Source organism: Pholis gunnellus (assembly GCF_910591455.1).
Source record: "Pholis gunnellus genome assembly, chromosome: 19".
NCBI classification, from domain to species: Eukaryota; Metazoa; Chordata; class Actinopteri; order Perciformes; family Pholidae; genus Pholis; species Pholis gunnellus.
The window spans coordinates 9,294,405-9,317,763 of record NC_136546.1 but is presented as its reverse complement, the minus strand read 5'-3'; the positions used below and the strand labels follow the sequence as shown (position 1 = coordinate 9,317,763).

Sequence of the window (23,359 nt, the reverse complement as noted above, 5' to 3'; positions counted from 1 at the left end):
CATGGATTTCTTCATCTTTAGTCCTGAATAAGGGTTTCTTTGGAAACAGCAGCACAAATGTGAATCCACTCACAGGCACACCCACCTTAATGGTTATAACCCCCAATGCACGTTTCACAATCTGCTCATTTCCACCAGGAAGCTGGGAATGGTAATATTTCACATGAATTGAATTTATTGTTAGAGCTTCCTCTATATTTCACAATTTATTTCATTTTAGTTTCAAAATGTTCATCCCAAGGGCAAAGGTTAACATCCCCAACTTAATCTCCTAAAAACGACATGTTTTGTAAAAAAGGCATGGAAATAAAATAAAAACAAGACGTTGTTGGAGAAGTAAAGCAGAACATCAACTTGTATAACCACCGAAATTAATATTAAATATGTTGATAAAACATATTTAATTCCATGAGAAAAGGCAAACTTCATTTGCCGATGAAGATCTTGGTCTTGTAATAGGTGGACACTTCAATGAGCTGTTTAAGGTTTATCATCGTAAAATGCAGCAGCATTAAAAAAATAGTTCAGGGGAGGATTCAACACTGATGTTATACACTCTTACACACACACACACACACACACACACACACACACACACACACACACACACACACACACCCAGACATACACCCAGACATACACACCCAGATCATCCCATATCCTGCTGTTGAAACAGAAGAGACCAACAGCTGCTGTGAACCAATATCACTAATGACTGACCTCATGATATACAAGAAATACACTTTCACACACTACCAATGAGTGCAGCATGTGTGTTGTGTATTAGAACACGCACAATACAATATCAGTGAGTGTGTGTGTGTGTGTCAGATGTGGGTCATTGTGTGTGGGATCTGGGTTTGATGATATTAATTTTAATCAGCATCTGTCTGTTCACACCACAGCTGCTACAACGTAGAACCGGAAAGACTAGAACAGACTGGGTTTCCCCAAATGTACCTGTTAGTAATGTAATAATAACAATTCAGTTATCCATGTGTGTTGTAACACCAAGGAAAACAGGAAATATTGTTTGTGGGCAACCTGGCATCAGAAATCATCAGGTTAAAAGGAGGACATAAACAGACAATTAGGAAAGAATGAATGGAAGCCTCCAGTAACCACCCACCATCACTCAAGTGCTTCTTAAGTAGGTTTCAAGTGTGCTGCTCTTCTTAAGAATGGCTCTTTGTCTTGTGTGTGATTCAATGCTGAGAAGCTCACTGCAGCAAAGCATAAACGGATCGGGTCAAGCAGGGCAGCTAGTAGGGCTTCATGATTATGGTTGAAATAATAATCATTATTATTCTCCTCTATAATTATATTATGAATAGTTCCATAATTCATCCATCTTTGGGAGATTCAACCTACTCATTTAAGATGTATTTAATGCAATAAGGTGGGCTATTTAAACCTGCAATTTTGCAGTGGAAAAGAAAACAGTTGTTCATTTACACATACAACAGTAACGGTGCAACTTCATCATTCAATTGAAGTCGTGTTTTGGGACTGCAACAAACCAGGGAGACAAACGAGCTGGCTGCTAAGAAAAGCATTTTTATTTTCCACACAAACATAAATTAAACAATACAAAGGGTAGGTGTCAGTTGTCAGTCCTGAAGTGCATGTGTGGGTGCGTGTGGCAGTGTATAGCAATAACAGAAATATCAACCCAAAAAGAACAGTGTCACGCCGTTGGCACAGGTGTGGCTCATCCAGCTGATGACCCTCCAATCAGCACCTGCAACAGACAACCAATAGACACAGGGACAGGAGGAGGAGGGTTGTCACGTCATAGAAACCTGCTTTTATTTTCACATATTGTTTAATAAGACAATCTTATGCCCTGTTAATTATATTTATACACCGCTACCTGAATTGGCAAGTAAACTATTTCTAAAGGACATGTTAAAATAAATGATGTCCTGTATATTAGAACCAGAACTATTTTTTGCAAATCTATAAATTCATCATCCATTCTTTCCCAAATCCGAGTCAACAGCAAAGTCATTGTCATTATTAGCGACAGCCCGCTGATATCTGTGGCTGATATATTGATCCTGCTCCAGAAACTGGAATCAAAGGGCAGACTACCAGCTAAAGGCAACACAATTTTTATCTAACTAAAATATTTTAAGGCGAGGTCAGACAATCCCGGAAATTAAAATCTTGATTAATGACTTTCACGGGAGATCAGCCCCGATAGACGTTACAAACTAGTATTGTATCAAGGAAAATTTAATTTAAAATCGCAACAGAACGGATCCATAACCGGACTTCATGGAGAAAAGAATCACGGTTGAACTGATTTGGATGTGTAATCACAACCTGAATATTCCCAGGAAACAGTTGTGTTCTTTCTATCAGTGCTGTTTCTATGATGAGGCATCCTCCACATCTGCTGACCTCAAGCTCAAAGAGATTAAATATGACCCCGGCTTATTAGGATGTTTAATTATCATAATGCCCTCATTATGTTGATACCACCAGTGATGCAATATCATTATTTCATTATTTATGCTTGTTTAACCTTGTAGTCAGCTGGTCATGAGTTCTTATTTGCAGTGACAGTTGAGCTAGGGGGAGGGTTGAGATCAAGTCATGAATAGAAAAAAAAAGAAAGAGGCAGTCTGTCCATGATGGAATCCAAACTTCACAAAGTGAAATGTACGGGAAGAGAAGCACGCATCTATCAAAGGACACGCTGTAGAGAAAGACGGCCTGCGTGGTTTTGGAAATGTAAGAAAGACAGAAGGTGCAGGAACCAGAAAGTGTTTTGACTACGGCCTATTTTTAAAAGATATGGCTGGGATGAAAAGATCAATTTGGGGGATTTTGGAAGTCATTGTAGTCAGCTGGCAGCCAGCCGCACAGTGGAGTGGGTTACAGCCAGCGGAGGTGTGAGCTTCGGGGAGGAGGAGAGGAAGAGGGGGAAATTGCTGGAGCTGGTGGAGATGCGGGCTGGTGGGCTCAGATAAAGAGGAGTCTTTGCCAGGGATGGATTTGCAGATGAGTTGGTCTGATGAATGAGCGAGTACAGCACTGATAGACTTGTAGGACTGCCCATAACTCGTTAATATTTATGACAGCACCAGCTGACCAAAGTGGTTTGATTATAACGTGCAGGCCAAGTTGAGTGCTGAGAGGCCCACCTAGCATGCTCCACTAGATCCCTTTAGTTTAGCATATTCCCCCCAAACCAGCAGGCTTTTCATTATGTGAAATGCATACTATAAAATAAAAATAAACGTAAACGTAATGAGTATAGTATACACTTAATATCAAATATTTAGAGACATAGAGTATAAAAAGCGATGTAAAACAAAGGCCAAAATGAAATAAAAGCACAAGCAGCTGCATAAAAGCATAACAAAAGTAATTCACAAACTTTCAAGGCAGAATGGAAGTACCGTATTCAAAGATATAAGAGAGAGAGAAAAGAACGACATGCAAATATGCAGTTTAAATGAGGATGAATACATGACAAAACGATTAGACAGCTGGATTACAGTGTGTCACAATATGTCGTTTCTGATTCTGATATTTTAATTTGAAAGTGCTGTAACCTACTTTTCATTGGCAACATTAATCTCGTTCCTTAAAACACTCTTGTCCCTGACTTCACCAAAATGTAGCTTTGGTCAACTGCAGCTCGTCCAACAAGCAGCAGCCAAGAACGTGAACCTGACGGACACATCAGCCCCGTCCTGACCTCCCTTTGCATTTGCTCCAATTTCAAGGTGCTCCAGCTGACATAACATTGCAAGGGCTTGCACCATCCGAAGCCCCGTCTGAACCCACAATGCAGTGCTCCCGACGAATCAGAGAATTAACAAAGCACTTTCGTTCTCCGACAGAACAATCTCTGCTGTTCTGAATGGCTCGCCATCTGTTTGAGAGGCACAGCGACTTCCATTGAATACAATACAAACGTATTATCACTAGCATGACTTATACCGTATGTGAACTATTATTGCCATGTTCTATGGTACAGTATATTTGATTCCTACCTATCCATGTTGTTGAGATTCTAAATTATTGCTCACATGTTGACTAATTCATTTTTTTGTGTAAAGCCCATGAGGCCGTGATGGCCGCACCTGCTGCCACACACCTGTTAGAAATGTGTGTCAAAATGCTGCACACAGCTTAGTTTTCTATCATTTACAAATACATCAGCGAACAGATAAATAGTGACATAGATTTAGATTCAAACACCCCACTCATAGTTTAGTAATTGTTGGCTGCACATTAGTTTCTATTTGCAGTGCACACATTCAGTTCGCTGCAGTCACATCTAAGTTTGTCTTTGCCTTAAGTCATTCTAACTTCAATTTATTTTAGTGGCCTGTGCAGAGGGTGCTACTGCTGGGACATTGTCAAAACCTGAGCAACAGATGCGCCCCCTAAAGCAAAGCTGTTAAATACAGGAAGTGTATACGAATAAGAAAAGAAATAATAAGAAAGTGCCAAATGACGCAGTTTGTTGGTGCTTTTGTTTTGGTTACTTGCTCAAATATCTACGGACAAATTGTCCTGCTCTTCTGTATTTGTAGTTTAGTTGCAAGTGTTTGTCTTTGTGTTCTATTTTTCTGTAAAGAAAAGCCTCTTTTTTTTTATAAAAGTCCTCCTGTGAGTCTCGGTCCCCCACAGGGAATTCTTTGTGATACTTGGGTTTAATTTAAAAAACCTTTAACTTCAAAACCGTTACATTATTGGTCCCTGATTTTTCACTCCAACACAAACGTTAAAGGCTTGTTTTTGCCAAAGTCCAAAACATTTACTCAAAAAGAGCTTTAAAAGGTCTTGACAGCCTTTTGTTACCCAACAGTGCCAGAAAGGCGATGGCCTAAAGGAGATAAGAGGTTATTTTGCTGCGGAAACAATTCACCAAACTAAGCCAATAAAGCGCCGGAGGGGCGGGTGGTTTGGTTTCAGCGTGACAATTTTATCGCTCTGAAAGCAGCTCTGTGCTGTAGGAGGCAAGCACACACACAAGCACACACACACACACACACACACACACACACATACGCACACAGACACACACGTTTATGACGTATACATGGACAGAGGCACATATTCACATACCCACGCAGAATATATGGAGTCACATGCATGACCATATGAGCTGAGCTGAACTGATATGCAGACTTTTCACGCACAAATTCAGCCATACACACACGCACCGTACCCTACAAAGCACCCCCACATACGCGTTCACACATACATATACGCACGGCGTCTTCGCCAGCCAGATGTGGGTAGGATTAGCAAAGTTGGCAGTCAGCACAGAGCTCCTTATCCACTGGAGCTAATTCACTTTACTACGCTACCTCTCCCTCTCTTTCTCTCCATCAATCTTTGTTTCCATCTTCACCTTACAATCTATCGGTCTGCCTCTCTCTCTCTCTCTCTCTCTCTCTCTCTTTTCCCTTCTTCCTCACCCCCTCGAATAGATTTGTCCGGCAGGGGAGGTTGTCTTGGAAAGAGCTCCATGCTGCTGGCGGTAAAAGTCTTGTGCTGATAAAGGTGTAGCGCAGATGGGTGACATTATGAAAATTGATAAAAAAAAAAAAAGCCGTTTCAATGTGACTCACACATTTGAAGCTATTTTGAGTTATTTGACTTGTGTCGGGAGGTCAGAGGTTTTGATTCAGATTTCCCCGGGTAAATCTAAGTGGTGCTGGTTTTTTCCACAGGGATTCAGTGTCGTCAAGGCAGCGAAATCCATTTGTACGTCATTTAAAGAAATTGTCCTAGAAGCATGTTGGTGTAGCAACTCCTCAAATTGTGAACAGTAGCAATTTGGCCACTTGCCGGGACTCTGCTGTAGCAGACAGTCACAGTATGCTGCCGAGATGTCTTTGCATTGGACATCATTTCATCCAATAATGAGCTATTGAAGAAGGGGAAAGGCTGAGCTAACTGCTCGCTAATTCAGCTCACTGTAAAATAGGTTGCAAGAGAAACTATTAACTACGTCTTTTTTCAAAGGTAAAACAAATTCAAATTGTGTACTCTGACAGAGTGGGGTTAAATAAAACTCGAGGGTGCAACACAGCTAACAAGCTACGAAAGCTTGACTCTCCGGCTCTCCATTCCTTCAAAGGTCAGGTCTTTATCCCACTGTGCCTTTGCTATAGTTGGGGAAATGAATATATCGCTGCCAGACACCAGGAGGTCACTGGTCCCGACCAAAAAATTGTGTTTGTTTCATAACCCCCATTAAGCAGTGACTTGACGTTTTTTGCACTTTGTTTTTTGAACGTATTGAATAAATGAGACATAAATGTGCTAATTGCTCAGCTTTAGAGGTGCTGGAAGGCAGATTGTGCTATTGGGTCTGAGCCAACCGAGCTATATCCCCGTTTCCAGTCTGTAAGCCGAGCTAAGTCAGCCGCTGGCGACAGCTTCATATTTAGGCCTTCTGTACAGACATAAGAGTAGTATCCATTTTTCCGTCTAACTCTCGGCAAGAAACAAATGGACATATTTCCCAAAATGTAGGACGTTTCTTCCAACGTTACCGGGCCTTAAAAGTGTTTAAACAGGGTTTTAAGGACAGCCATGATGAATGGCTGAATGATGAATGATGAAGATGTCACACAAATGTTGAGTACGAACATCTTGTGCAGAATTGGCTCCGGTTGGATCGACTGAAACAACCTTCCAGCCTGACCCCGAATGACATGACACAACTCAACCCACGCTCACAGCCACACTAGAGAACAAGAAGGTTTAAAAATACCGTACCTGTGTAAGTAGCGGGTGATTTCAGAGGATCGGTAGTTAAGCATAAGGGCATATTGTACAACACTGGTCACTGAGAGATAATGCAAAGTGATCATGCTCTTTGAAAATCCAACCCCGAAAAAAGGTGCATCAGTTAAGTACTATTACTGTAAGTCACTAACCCAAAAGGTATGGCAAAAGCCCAGCATATAAATAGCGTCATTTATCAAAAAGTACAGCTCCAGGTGGATTGGATACAATTTTGGGAACAAATGTTCCTGTGGAGGATAACAAGATATTAGGTCTGCTTTATGAAAAATCAATAAACCCAGAGGTCACAAAGCTAGCAGCACAGGGGGAACATTGTTTTATTTCTTGTATGGCTTCCCAAAATAAATTAAAGAAAGCTGTGTATGTTGCTTCCAATTCAATGCTGTTTGGTATAGTAGGGAAATCAGTGCTTTGTTTTCACTGCAAGACAATCAGTTGTTGCTTTTTAATTCAATGAGATATTAGTCTCATCTGCTATAATTCTCATTGTATCGTGTTTTATGGTCAAAGGTCATTGTAAAGATCAACTACTGGTTTCAACATTACATTTATTTTAATGTTTGTTTCTCCCTAAGGCTTTTTTCTTCTTCTTTTATGTTGTTTGTTTGCTGTTTAAGTTGTTTATTTTTCTATCTATATGTTGTCCATCATCATCAATGGTTCATTATATTACCAAGTGGATGAAGATATGAAGATAAAAAAGACCACATTTGAACTCATTGCAGCACCCTGATATAAACAAGGACCTTTATTAAAAAGCATAATAATGTTCTCTGTAAACTGGGCATTTTATATCTCTCGTTTAGAGAGTTGATGGTCATGATTTGATTTGAAACGAGGGCAGAGAGAAATGGAAAGATGATCAGCGCCAAAGGTCCTGAATCAGGGGAGTTGAACCCCCAGGCTTCCCATAGCAGACAAAATGTTAACCGACACAGTCAATATTCCTACATGTTCATGTCTGCCTCCTGTTTGTTTGTGTGTCAGTGTGTATGTGCTGTAAATATTGTCCCCGGGTGGAAATCGCGTGCTGCTTCAGAAATCCAGCCATTGCAACAGTTCGAGGCCAGACTGACCCTAAAACTGTGACATGATTAGAATCTGATTTGCGTGAGATTTGACCAGCAGGTCGCGACTGCTACATTTGCTGGTGGCGTCACAGTTTCACACTGAAACTCGTGCTGACAAGTGTTGTTTAGACCGAGTTATGTCGTCGGAGTGGACAAGACTCAATGCCGCACAGTGCGAGGTTACTTTAAGTTGAGGCTTCTTCCTTCATTTGTCCCTGTGTGCTGCACAGATGGGTGGAAACTGATCTTACAGTGATCCGGGTAGCAGTGGAGGCATTCACCATGATCTTTACCTACAGATAGTAACCGGCACATTTGTGTCGGATTAAAACAAGGGCCATATTCAACCTGTTAAACACAGACATCTAAACGGGCTTATATTTTTTACCAAGTATATGCTGGTTTTGAGGTGGACGCCTCTTGGACGATCTTTTCATCTTCAGTGAAGGAATGCTGAGCTGGCATCCGATATCTGTCATGTTCTTTCGAAAGCCATGTTAAGGTGTTTGTGTGTGTGTGTGTGTGCGGGGGAGCGGAGGGGGGGGGGGAGCTGACAGACTGACATGCAGTGTACATGCCACATAAACATATGATACTGACACACACACACACACACACACATGTCTAATAATAATGTCTGTGAGGAGGTGACAGGTGTGTTGGCTTTAAGACTTTGTCACTGTGTCAGCTGTGTCTGTGTGTGTGTGTGTGTGTGTGTGTTCAAGCGTGGTGTGAGGTTGTAAGATGAGAAGATAGACTGTAACCCTAACCCGAACAAAAAACAGAAACAACTTGGAAAAACAGGAAGTAGAATGAACGGCATGTGGAGAAGCACGACACCTTATTTTCGCCAAGCAGCAACAGAAGAAGTGTCCGTTGACCCCTCCGTGTTAAAATGTCCACCAGATATAAACATGTTTGCAGCCGAACCCGTTTTGAGTGACAGTTGTGTCAGATCGCTAGCAGCTAGCTGTCTCCTCTGCTGCGTCACCCGGGCCCGACCCAGCTCCACTTTACCCATTTCAGTCAAAGTGGCGACGGCCGGAGACCTGGCTCTCTTAACGGCTCTTTAGAAACCTATGGGTTTTGTACAGTCTATGATTATCACCACCCAGTATTAATATTAATGAATCACATCTTTATGTCTTTTGCTGTAAACATGTTTTGTTTATATTAAAGTTTATATTGAGTCCGGTGGTGTTTATTTACTGTCACTATACTTGAAAACTTGAATGCGAAAATGCAACAAAAAGCACCGTAAGTGAGTTTGTATTATAATTAGTAACTTCATATTAAGTGCTTTATATCTGGCATGGTGCAGTACTGATGATCCGGTCACAGTTAGACATAGCCTCTATGGACTATCAACGAAAGCGGTGGGTGCAGTGGTACGCATGCATATACAGGACTGTCTCAGAAAATTAGAATATTGTGATAAAGTTCTTTATTTTGTGTAATGCAATTAAAAAAACAAAAATGTCATGCATTCTGGATTCATTACAAATCAACTGAAATATTGCAAGCCTTTTATTCTTTTAATATTGCTGATTATGGCTTACAGCTTAAGAAAACTCAAATATCCTATCTCTAAATATTAGAATATCATGAAAAAGTATACTAGTAGGGTATTCAACTAATCACTTGAATCGTCTAATTAACTCGAAACACCTGCAAGGGTTTCCTGAGCCTTGAAAAACACTCAGCTTGGTTCAGTAAACTAAATCACACGTATGGGGATTATCACAATATTCTAATTTTCTGAGACAGTCCTGTATGTGTGCAAGTGAAGCAGAATTACAGCGTATGGTCACATCAAACCCCAACAGAAAAAAATGAAAACTTAAATTCCTCCTCTGCAACTTTCTCTTTCTGTTGACCTTCTTTAATTCAGCTGTGATTCAGTTCTCATTTTCGCCCTTTCTCAGTCTTATCTTTCTCCTGCTCATTTTTCTTTCCTCTCAATTCTCACATTTCCAGTAGATAGAACGGTGTGAAAAATGAGACCATTTTAGTCTCCTCTGTAGTTCTTTTTCTTTTCTTTTCTTTCACAGTTTGGATCAACCCACTTCCACAGTGCGTTGGAGGCACATAAACAGAAGCCGAACCAAAGCCAAGATTACTCCCACCTGCCAAAATACACGCACACACACACACACACACACACACACACACACACACAGAGTCGTGTTTCCATCACTTTAGACGACATTACATTGACTTATATTAATTTCCTGCAGACGTCATTTGTGCAGTTGTGGATAACGTAGTGTGTACGCTTGTAAATGAAGAAGCAGTACATTCACAGCCGTAGTTACAGGTTCCCATTTTTTTGTTGTTGTACTTGACGCTTAGCCTAACCCTCAACATGAGTAACACACGCCCACACACACACACACACACCTACACACACACACACACACACTCCCTCCATACATCTTCCAACAATTACAAATTGAGACACGAGATAAAACGACATCACTCAATCGTCTCCAGCCCAAAGGAGAAGGTAAGTTATCGTTTTTCATGTTTATTTCCCCTGAAGGCTAATTAGTCCATTTTCACAGCAAAGATAAAGTTCACACATTAATATCACAGAACACTGCTTTAGTACAATAATGCTGCACAACAAAAAGCGTTATCTAGACACTAAAACCTAAAAGATAGAGTTAATTGAATTGTAGTTCAGCCTGTAACAAAACTCCACGCTCTACTTGAACTAAAGCTGGGGACATTCTTGATAACTTTGTTACAATCCTGCTTTTGTTGTCCAACGCAATCAAAAAACATGAACTATATCTGCGTTTACTTCTTCTCACAAACAAGATTTGAACATGTTGATGGTTTGGTTAATTGAATGCCACACACATCCCCGCGGATGACAGGTGGATCTATAAGTGGCTTAAAGAAACATGCGGCTGTCAAACAGATTTTTATTTTGTATTTTTGATTCATTCTCATCACTCACGTCACTTGCAGACAATGTGTAATATTTACTCTTCATATATTGCAGTAGAATACTTGGACTTACCTATTACTTTATCGTTAAACCACACTTTGAATGTACCTTTCAACTGTTAAATTATAGTTTTTAATTAAATCTTTAAATTAATTTAAGGATATTCTCACCTACTGTACAGTCAAAGCATTAAAATAATTGAATTCTTGCAAACATAATACATACTCTACTCATCCAACATCTACATCCAATATTTTCAGAAAAGCAATATTCAAGAATTTGAACTTGTCAGAAGACTTTTAGTTTTATAATAACCTGGAATAACAGAATTTTCTTGGCCACATGGAGGCAACAGAAATGTGCAAACTCTGCCTGTTAACAGACTTCGCTTTGCTAACGTGGTAGTACTGTACTGTGCATTATTTAGGAGGTTTTTGCTGAGAATGGCTGCCTGCCTGCTGTGGCTGAAAATGACACTGATGAAAGCAACAAGAGTGAACCAAAATAGTAAAGTTGTGGACCAGAAACCAAAAACATGAGCTGAAAGACACATCAAATATCTGTGTGGGGAACTGCAGAGTTGATAATAATTATCAGTAGATTTTGCACGAGTTAACATAGTTAATATGAAATGCTGCTTTAAGGACTAGAGTTATCATGCACTGATACAGTTTTCTAACACAGAAAATGTGCCCGTCCATCCGTCCATCCGTCCATCCTACATTCCCACCAGTCTTTTCACTGAACAGATCATACCAGACACACTACAGATGACGCCCAGACTCAGTATACACACATCTATCAGCCGGTCCTTTACAGTGAGGCGGCCCCACTGCAGTCTGAGGTGAAAGAGGCACGGCAGTATGAGTGTCATGGCCGCCCCGGTCACGCTGCCTGTCAAACCCATCAACAGGGAGAACCTGGGGACTAGCAGGGCCAGTAGGTATGATGTCATCAGCAAGGCGGTGCGGACCAAAAGGGCCAGACGAGACACACCTCGACCTCCATCTTTGGAGCGGGATGAGACATCTGTAGCGAGATCAAAGCAGAGAAGTTGCTTTTGGTGGCAATTTGTACAATTATGTACCTGAAAAGCAACTTTTGTTTATGGGTTGCTCCATTTTGACTCATTGTTTTCCTGACATCCTACTCCTAAAATCATATTATGCCTTATTTACAGTATCAGGTTGTACAATGACCAAATTAGTGACATTATTTACAGTATGAATTGACAGTTGTGTTCTAAATAAAAGCTGTAGAGGACCGAGAAGCTTTAAATGACCCTTGGATTTGCCAAGTGAAAATATTCATCATTGAACTATACACCACATGGGGAATAAAGTATCGTAATATCAATAAAGTATCAACTTCATCATTGTTGACAGTGAATAACTAAGTGAAGTTCAGCCACGGTGACAAATGCGTTGACAGTGAACACATTAATGATGTTTCCCTGATCACTCAGCTCTCAAATTAGAATAAATGGCATGTGATATTTCCTTGTTTTTTGAGTTATAGGTTGTATTTTCTTTACCTCATCTGTAAGGTTTCATTTCATATGTTTTGCTTGTGTTATTGGAATAGATCTTAGGAGCATCTCTCAAGATCAGCCATTGATTAATTAATCAATTAATTGTTGTTACATTGTTTTCAGTGGTTAACTTCTGAGCTGCTCGAACACGTGTGTTAGTTTGTATTCGTGTTGGTGTAGTGGCTCGTAGTCTGCTGTGACCCGTCTGATTTCTGTTTTTTTTTGTTATTTGTCACTATGCATGGACAGCCAAACCAGTTATTAAACTAGATTAATAAAGTATTCTAATCAGATTTGAATTAATTGGACTTGTTGAGCGTCCAGTGTTTGAAAATCTGGGCTGAACACCACATTGCTTAGTTCCATAATTCATATAGTTATGGGAGCTCGAGGGTGAATGCCAATAGGTAACATAAGTGGTGATCTGTGCGCTAAACAAACCTTTAATAGAAAGCCAACTAGGCTGTCATGCTCTGTTCCAGCACGACCTTTCTTCACACTGAAACACCGGCGGAGAGTCCCGCCTGCGGAGGCTGCTCCGTCTAACCACAGTTAATCACTGGTAATCTCTGGAGCAATTCAATGATATGCTCGAGGTAAACTGGTTAGCATGGGAGAGCGTACAAATGTCTCTAAATAATCCAGGGAACCTCCGGCCTCAGGCCTGCTTCTACAGGCTCCTGATGCTTTACAGTAGAAATGTGTAAATGAAATTACAGTTTCCTTGGGCCATGTGTTATCTACATAACAGCTATTGTAACATATACAATGCAGATCTACAGTCAGTCTTAACCTCAGATCTATTTCATGGGTACACGCTACTGTAACCTGTATTTTTCTATATACAATATTTCTTATACTTTGGGCAAGGTCAGTGGTTTCAGTGGTGTTCACCTCCAAGCAGACAGGTTTGCAGTATTTCAGCAGCAGAGTAGAATGGCAGAGGGTAGGACAGCAGGGCTTTAGCAAGCAGACTCAGGTTGACGAGCGGTCGAAGGTCAGAGGGCAGGTTGTCAGTGATGACCTCACTGGTTTCTGCCCCCCAGGTCAGCACGGCCTAGTGGAGGAGGAAAACAATCAATGCAATCAGTTAATTAATCACTCCATTTGTCCGTCCCTTCTTCCATCGCTTGATTAGACCTGCTGTTGTCAGCCAGATGTCAAGCCAAGAGTACATTTAGTTTCTGTCTCAACGGCTTTTGGATATTTGGTGATCGATGAATACTGTGTATATGTCATTATATCTATTTAAGTCCTCACGAAACTATTTTTTCAGACCCATCAGTGGCATCATGAACTCATACAATGTTTATATTGCTGCGCAACACAATGTCACTAACCAGTAAAGAAAACAGAGTTTTCATGATGCAGGCGGCTCCATGAGTCCACCCCAGCATGGCGTTAAACTGCCCTCTGTCCTCCATACTGCCCTCTAGAGGAGGGAGGAAGATCTGTGAGGTGTAGGAGAAGATGATGACGCCCACGGAAACGAGGAAGTCCTCCGGGTCCACCGACAGAGACAGAGTGGACCAAGACCAGCTGCTGGCTCGACTCAAACAGTACAGCATGACCAACAGGCTGAACGAGGGTCGGAGACAAAATGAGAGAAGATGAGAAAAGATAACGCTCTGTGAATAAAGCATCTAACATGAATGGAATGACAATCCTTTCATTTATTTATTCATTCAACATTTATTTGTCCTCGGAAAATGTAGCAGAAAACAAGATTGTATTTCTCAGCCCATCAAAGGTTGACGTTTTGGAGACACATGGTTTTCAGTAGACAGTGATGTCGTGCTTTTCTGAATAAAATAGCATACGCGGTCCTTCATCTGTAATTGCAGAATGTGAATAATCGAATACACTGTATATGTTGAACTAGTATTCATTTGGATACCCTTATAAATCTATCCCAAAACAACAACAACACCAGACAAATAAAAAGACACAGCAGTGACTGACGTGAACACATTTTTGTAGTGTTCAGATATCTTTTACAAAACTAGTTAAATGTTGCGTTGATTAATTACCATTACAGTATGTGTATGCAACCAATGCTTACTTCTACTTAATTATTTACCATCTGCTCCAGAGGGTGATTCCCAGTGAACCAAAGAAGTCATCAGAGATTCAGCAAAAATATAAAGGTCACGCTAACATGTTGTTCTCCCTGCTCAAGCCTTGAATTTTAAAGGAAATGGATGAGAAGAAATGTGTATATGCACACGAATTATGAACCAAAGAATAGACCCAGCTCCATCTTCCAAGACACCTGGCATGAGAAATAAATCAAACAACCAGTAACAGCAGTGGGAAGCAGGTGGGAGCAGACAGCATAACCGGCAGCAGCTGCAAAATCATCACAGGAGTGTGAATGAGAGCAGATCGTGACGGCCGCCTTGTTGTCTTGATTCAGTATGATTGGCCAGTTTGTGAGCTGATGCTGATCAGCTGACAGCGTGCACAAGTTTACTGCTCTGTCAGAACAAACCCGACGCGCCTTCTATGCAATCACCTGATCAGTATGTGTGCCAGGGAGCACAGCAGGCTGAGGGTGGAGACTGGTCTGAGATCAGTCAGCAGCAGGCAGGGCAGCAGGAACGTCAGAGACACCAGAGAGCACAGTGATCTAGGAACGGCCATCCCTGAGAGACTGTCAGACAACAGGCTGGTGGAGAAGACCAGATACAGGGTGCAGGTCATCAACAGTTCAATGACCTGAAGTACAAGAAGAAACAGGGTGAGAGGAGAGATGTTTGCTTCATGTACTTACTGCCTATTGTGGGAAACTAAGGACGTTTCTTTTCATCTATACTACATCTTGAATAGGTAATCTAGAAGTATTCCGACATAAGAAAAGTTTCCTTGGTTTATGAGTATGTGTGTGTTACCTGAGCTACATTAACCATCCACCCCCCCAGTGCAGCCCAGTTGGGCCACAGTCCTTTGCAGCCGGCTTCCACTATGTCCTGGTAGCTGTGTCGGACTCTGACCATTGACACCGAGCCTCCGCTGGAAGACACAAACACCTTCTTACTGAGATGAATTGTTTCTGATCCTAATTCACATTTTTGACCGTTGCCACCGTCTTCAAAGCTGCAGCATGCTCGTTGAACTACTATGAGCTACAGCTAATGTTCCAGGGATTGAAGTCTGAACAGTGAGGTGTTTGTTTTTTTTTACAGCGAGCAACGTATATTCAAAATACAAACTCTGAAACCAATGAGGCAAAAGTAAACTCAAATCACAAATGGACCACAAAACACACTCACATATCTTTCAGCTGTGGCAGTGGTTGTTCGCCGCCGCTGAATGAACAGAATAACATGTTTGCGTATTTGGACTCTCAAAACTCTCGACTCTGTGTTCATACCACAATTGGGGTTAGATTCCCCCGAGCAGTCTGAGTATAGAAGGAATAAATATGAGAACGAATCTGTTGTCAGAAATTATAGTCGCCATTGCTGAAAATACAGAGAGGAGAGCACCATCTGCAGAAACTCAAACTTGGCCAACAATGGCTTCAAATAAAAACATCCCACTGAGCACAGTGACAAGTGCTCTTTGGGAAGTACGGCCCAGAAGTGCTACAGCGAAGATACAAAGTTAAATAAGTTGCTTAGTATATCTGCTGTCAGCAAAAAAAACAAAAACAAACAGTCGTAATAAAGTGTTTTTACGTAGTAAAATCGTGATATTGCAGATAGCTAATTGACACCAAATGAATAGAATATAATGGACACACCTGTGTTCCTCTTCATACAGACAGGCCACCAGGATCCTCCCTGTGTGGTTGCAGAACCAGGCTGACAGAGCCAGCAGAACAAGACCCACATAACCTGACTGGACCAGGGCGAAGGGTAAACCCAACACAAAGATCCCCTGGGGGTAGAAGAGAGCGGTGGAAAGAAAGAACAGATGGCTAGGGTTGTGAGATTAGAAATAAGAAGAGACCAAGACCCCATTTAAAAAGGTGCCTGATAATTGAAATGACCATGTAGCCATAACAATTTCTGGTTCAGCCCTGGCTGAGTCATTAGGTCTCTTTATCCCTGTGTTTCATGTCTCTATCCTGTCATACTGTTATAATAAAAGCAAAAATGCTGATGAGAAAAATAGTTTCATAGTTTCCAATAAGTAAACGAAAGTAAGAATTAGAAAAATATAAACAATACAGAATTTTCATTGTCTTAAAACATTTGAAATATACATACAGTATGTCACAGTTGTAAGGCAAACAATACAACACAATTTTCAGTCAAACAAAAAAATAAATAAATTATTATTATTACAAAAAGTAGGTAGGCGTAAGCAAAGTGAGTAGTAACAACCCAAAAGTTAACAGGTGAAATGTGATGCAAAGTTTGGGAAACAAACAAATATATAAATCGAGGTACAAAAAACATAGTAGAAGACCCAAATCAAACAATCTTGCTATACTGCAGGGTGCCCGTTTTAACTCGCTTCCATAAGAAATCATCACGAAAAACCATTAAAACTCTGTTGCAAGAAAAGAGTAAAGGAGAGATTAAGGAAGACCATTGAAAAGGAAAGAGAAGAAAGGATGGTTGAAAGATGAGCGAGCAAGAGGAGAGGTTTGGCGCGACGCCTGGAGAGATTGAGGATGCAGGAGACCAGCAGGAGCAGAAGGAAGAGGAGAGTCGAGCTTTGGCCCACTGCAGACGGAAAACGTCAGTGACTGCCAGAGAGAGGAGAAATGGAGGTGGGAGGCAAGAACAGACGAGGGTCGAGGAGAGAAGGAGACAGAAACAGAATGGTGGGAGGAGGGAGGAGGGAGGAGGGAGGAGGGAGGAGGGAGGAGGGAGGAGAGGCGGGACCTCACGGCTAGAGAGCAGGAGGTTGAAGAAGGAAGAGGGCGAGGGGAGATCAGAGGAGACAATAGGTTACTTTGAGGGAGCTGCTGCTTTTTGCATGTTGCTACATGGAGATACACGGACTCACTGACAGAGTAGTGGAGGCCCAGGCGCACACAGTAACACACACTGTGGACGCATAAACAGACAAGCACACATCCCCTCTCTTTCAACTTACTATTTTGTGTCTGCTCCGCATATGCTGATGGAGCTTTGATGTTTAAATGGAGCTGCTGGTGATGAAAGCAGTTTGACGCTCAAGTATCTGATTTCATCTCCCCTCTCTCTCTCTCTCTCTCTCTCTCCCTCCGCTTCTCTTCCTCTCTGTGTTTTTTTGCCAGCTAATTCCTCATTGGTTACTCAACTCAGCTCAACGCAACCTGAAGCAGCTCCCAATCGCAAACGGGTACGATAAGGGAGGAGAGAAAATCCCTGATTGGCTCTGAGGGAGACGGAGATTCAAGTTTATCCTGCAATAAACTGTCACCCAATACACCATGTACCCCATATACCTTACAATAAACACTCAGTATTGACCACAGAGCAGCAAGGGTATCTCAGGGAGAAGTAAAGATTATTACACATTAACTGCTCCTGTCGGGACGGTGCAAGACCTCTTCAGGTCATGCACCATGTTTTATGCAAACACATGCCCTGTGCACAACAAAGTGATAGAGAAATGTATTTCCCTGCACCATGAGGGGATAAGGTGGGGCAGACGTGACCAGAAACAGGTTTGACATTTAAAAGTTTCTGTGAGGAACTCTTAACTGGTTGTGAAACAGTCTCAATTTAATACTGATGCCTCTGTAAACCTACCTAAGTAAACAAGACCATCAGCGAGACGATTGGCTTTTATATAAAGTTATTTTTAATGCTTTTCGTCGGAGCAATGTGGTCTGATTACGGCTAAATGAGGTTCATGCAGGTTCACCTGAAAGTCCTTCAGCTCAGACTCCAGCGGGGCCTCCGGGAGCCGCAGATCAACCCACATCTGGCTTTTCTTTTATAGACAACTAGTATTTATTCAGCCTTGCTTTTTCTTTTTTTTGCAAGGTCTTGGGATGTATTTGGCAGCATGATGGACAAAATAACTTTTGACTGCAAACTTCCCAAAACAGAAATCACAACATAAGTTTCCCGGTGGCTTGTGTTTAGATTTAAAATAAAACGTATTCAGAACTTGTATTTCCAAACCAGTTTAAGGCAGATGTCGCTCAAAAGCAGACAATCAACGGCAGTTAAAGAGATTTATTTTTTTCAGAACCAAAAGGTCCATGTCTCTCATGAGGAAGCCACACAAAGAGGATCTGCCTCATTAACAGTCAGGTCGGAAATTAAAACTGAGTTTCATAATATTCCCAAGTCTTGAGAGCTGGAGCTGTTTTTTTGCGTTTTTGGCAGCAAATTCCCTCTCTAATAAAATCTTTATTAGGCTGGCAGACAGTCATATCACATAGTTATGTTGGCATCAATATACAACCACCGAAAAATACATATTTTCTTTTTAGCCCTGATAGGAGATAAAACGGATGTTCTTTTCTTTCCATTACCAAGACATCTGTTAGCCGCTTAACAAATGGATCTGTCATCATGGCTCCGATGTTTATACATCAGATACATTCTGTGTCTGATATCGTTACTACGTGGTCATCCATCACCGTCCGAGATTTTCAAGCTTCCAGTGAATCACCGCCTTTAATACAAAAGACTCCTTCCTGCTACGTTAGTCATCCAGTAGTCACCTCAACTTAACCTCATCTGTGACCTCAACAAAAGGGATTACTGAGCAATCCTTTGGTTTAAGGTTCCTGATTACATTGAGCTGCAGGTAATGAATAACCTATAAAACATAAAGCAACCCAACCCCCGAAACAAGCCGATACTGTTTTAGCAGAGTTTAGAGAACCCCCCCCCCCCCCAAACATGCTGCAGTAAAAAAACAGTCAAATAGAAACTATTCAATTCACAGGATGGTTTCAGGGATACATTAATTCAAATATAGCTAAGCACGGAGGTTACAGAAGTAACACATCATGGATTTGAATGGGGAATTTAAACCAGTAATATGGAATATATCACAGACTTTTTGGTCTCTAATTAAAACGGAAAATATATATCAGATCGATAGACTAGCATCTATAAACCAAGCACATAAAACACTTGTTTATCTACTAAATATAATGTGTTGGTATGCCTAATTTATATAATGACAACAGCTCTGACCGCTGAATTACAGCATTTGATGTAAATTCACCTTGACTCCTGAAGGAGATGGTTCGCATGCATGTGTCTTCATCTGTTAGCATGCGTGTGTGTGTGTATGTGTTTGTGTGTGTGGGTGTGTGTGTGTGTGTGTGTGTGTGTGTGTGTGCGTGTGTGTGTGTGTGTGTGTGTGTAGGCCTATGCATGCGTACACCGTATTGGTGCCCTATAATGTCATAATGTTCTTTACAGACCCAGTGACGCTGTTCAATTACACAGCAGTTATTCAGTGAAAGGACACATTTACATGAGTGCAGCAGTTGAATACAGCTCAGCATTTACAGCATAATAAGCTATTAGCATTACCGCCACGAGGACACACTGTGACCGGGAGCTTTTATTATTTTTTTTAAACAATTTGATTCACACTTTATTTGATTATGAAGACTGGATAGTGCCTGACAAACAGCCTGCAAGACCACAGAGCATTGTTTAGTTGAAATCAAAATACAATGGGAGCGAATCAAATACTCTGCGGGCTTAATGCTTTTTGAATGCACTGTGCAGCTCGGCGCCTAAACGGTTTGCATTAACATTAACATTTTGCATGTTGCAAGCGCGCGCGAGAGAGAGAGACATAACGTTTTTGACAAAAAGGAGCAACGACATGCTGAAATTGAACCAACAAAATAATGAATTTCAAGTGTGCAGCTGCAGTAAACATGGGCTATGTTATCAGAAAATCAAACTCAGCAGCCAACTCCAAATTCGAAACAAGGACGAGTTGGGCTTCACAACTAGATTGCTACGCAATGATTAAAGAACTTTTAACGACACATATAACTCATTGTCATGGATTAGGCTTCGTGTCATTCTTCATTACATCACATTCATTTGGCAGAGGCTTACATCTTCCGTGACTGACATTGGTTATGTGCCTTTTGAGGAAACAGGAAAAGGGATCAAAGAGGGATCCCAGTATAGTTACATGATACGGCTGCCTGGAAAGGAGGAAAACATATTCATAAGTCTAAAATAAATGATGGAGTTCGTCGATGGTTGACAGTAATCTGAATGAATAAACTAAACTGGGGTTAATAAGAATTGTTAATGTGTTAAAGTACGAAAGTCACCAAATCTATATTGCAATGTAACTTTTCTCTTATGCATGGAGATGATTTCTGACCATAATGCTGAATAAGTGTACCTGTATGGCGTTTGTGACATTCCAGCCAGCCTCCCAGGCGGTGATGGTGAGAGTAGGATTCACACTTCTGCTGCCGGTCTTGGGGCTCTGATCTGGATCAACCAACCTCATCCTCCTCATCCTCCTCTCTTCATCAAGGCTGGTACAGAACTGAGACGTCCCCTCCACAGTTTCCTCTCCTTCTTGTTTCTCCTCCTTGTCCTCAGAAAGTCTCTTATTCTGCATATTCCCTCTCGACATCCTGTAGGGTCCTCGCTTGTTATCTTGGCTCTGGGTGAAACTTGGATTCTCCTCGCTGTTGCTTCCCATCTTGTCAGCGTGCATCTCCGAGGATCTTCTTCCTTTGCCATAACCGTTGGTGTTTTTGAACCAGAGGGAGTCTACAGTGGAAACCGCTGAAGTTATGGTGATGGTTCTGGGTCCAGTGGAGATTACAGTAGTTCTGGTGTCTTTAAAAGCTGGGATCTCCTGCGGTAAGGTGCTGGTGGATTCTGGGACACTGGGATCATCTGGCTCAGTCAGAGACTGACCGTTTCTTCTAAATGAGGTTCTATTTCTTCTGGTGTCATCGGAGCTTGTGTTATTTTTGCTTGCGATGTTGTCAAAAGGCATTCTGCTGTCCTCATAGGTCCTGTTCAACTCATCACTGTGGGTCAGAATCAGCATCTCCTCATCCTTCTGAAATAACCTGCTGAACAAAACCACTCTATTGAATTTTGAGTTCATGATCTCTGGGCCCTCGTCTACTTTAAAACAGCATATGTTTACTCCAATAGGAAGATCAACTTGTGTGAGCATTTGGCCCTGCCATTCCTTCACATGCAAAATGACATAATGGATTTGACAGACCACATCACACTATCCAAAAAACGTCACTATGCTGGAGTAAATTGCTGGAGTAGAGATTAACTTAATGATAAACAACAATATTACATATTAAGAACAATAATAATATATAAAATGAACACCAGATATGTTATTTTTGTTGACTTGTAAAGCATCGTGTCACTCCCAGTCTTGAAAAGTGCTATATACTTTACTTATCTATTTTTCTACTCATGCGTAAGCAAATGCATAGTAGTACAGGTATATATTCATGATAAATCCACATTTCTACTTATCTATAATTCTACATAATACAGATATCTTTTCGTGTATCTGTCAATTATCTTGACAGATACTCGACATGACTGAAGTTTAATATATTATGTAAAAAAGAAAAGAACGCAAAACTGCTTTGCTGATGATAATGCACCTATTGCATTTATATGTACATTCATATTAAGTTCAAGTATTTCAATACATGAATGTGACTCACCTTGATGTCCAGTCCAGATGTAGCCTTGACACTGCCCAGCCCCACAGAGACCCAGCAGCACCCCGGGGCTGCCCAGAGCTCCGAGCCCAGAGAAGAGAGCCCATCTTCAGCCTCACTGTGTGCAGAGTCAGCCTCCCTGCCTCTGGAGGTCTGAGGGTCCAGGGGAGCTGGACTACAACTGGACACATAAACATACTCATACACAAATTCTACCCTCAGACACACACACACATACACACACACACACACAATTGCACGAGCCCACTTGCATAACTGCACACATGCACAGGTGCATGAAGTGATTGACAAGTTGGTGAGCTGTAACTTTATAATATACTAGTGTTTCCAACAGTGAAGGAGTAAACAGCTAAGTGGGCTTCACAGCAGATACGCATATTCAGGGATAAAGTGGAGGGCAAAACTTTACTTCAAATCTTCTGCAGGATAAAAAACCTTTACATGCTGATATAAAATATACACCCACATGATATAATAACAATGCTGTAATTAAAATGTTAACCTACAGGCTTAATTGTTCTGTTTTGATAATTACTAACTGCGCTATCTGTGTCATTAATTTGCAACCTTTGCATCATCATTAAAAATCAACTTCAACTAGTTTCACGAGTTTGAAAACAAACCTTTACTCAAATGGATACAATATGGACATTATTTCCCCTTACATTACTCTGTATGTACCGTTGGCGGTGCTTTTATGACTGTTCATGCTCCAGTTTTGCCCCAGACTGTGGTGAGTTGTGCAGGGCAGCAGGAGGAGCCACAGAACAGTCGTGTCCCTCACTGGACACACAACTACACCGAAACTTCTGTCCAACTCTCCACTTCCGAAGTATCCCGTGCTCCATTCAGAGCTTTCTCACTCTTTTCTTTTGCCTTCTCTTTGTTCGTGGTAGCCAAAGCTGTGCTGATGCAACTTGCCATTTGCTTTGTATTTGAAGCTTTTATTTATGAAAGTTCTGCAGAACACTTATGTAGCTTTAAACCCCTTTATGGATTAATTATTTTGGAACCTGCCTCATGCCCAAACACTTTCTTTTTTTTCTTCTTTTTTGTTTTTCTGCTGTCAAAAGTTCACTTATAATACTGCTTAATGGCTCAGTGGACGACAACTAAAAGTAATGTGATTACTCAAATTCGGGGTTAGTAAAGTAAAAAAAAATGTTTTTACATGATTTAATCAATAACAGATGGCAGTGGTGGAAATTAACTAAGCACATGGATTAATCTTTACTTGAGTATTTAAATGTTCTGCTACCATATACTTTTACTCCATTACATTTCAAAGGCAAATGTTGTATATTTGATCCGTTTTACATATTTGATTGATATAGATAGGCTTAACGTTAAATAATAATATTCAGGTGATAAAATATGATGCATTAGATTAAACT

At 41.1% G+C, this 23,359-nt stretch overlaps 1 protein-coding gene across 1 annotated transcript; it reads right to left on the bottom strand.

The window, feature by feature from the left end:
- Window positions 1–2,851: 2,851 nt before the first annotated feature.
- On the bottom strand, window positions 2,852–22,674 carry LOC306711662 (vesicular inhibitory amino acid transporter-like; the record flags this gene model as incomplete). Its single annotated transcript, XM_079180678.1, has 10 exons — window positions 2,852–3,019; window positions 11,543–11,841; window positions 13,238–13,400; window positions 13,684–13,921; window positions 14,859–15,061; window positions 15,235–15,355; window positions 16,089–16,225; window positions 20,630–21,317; window positions 21,948–22,125; window positions 22,647–22,674. The coding sequence occupies 10 exons, from the start codon at window positions 22,672–22,674 to the stop codon at window positions 2,852–2,854; spliced, it is 2,223 nt and encodes a 740-aa protein (XP_079036804.1).
- Window positions 22,675–23,359: the final 685 nt, after the last annotated feature.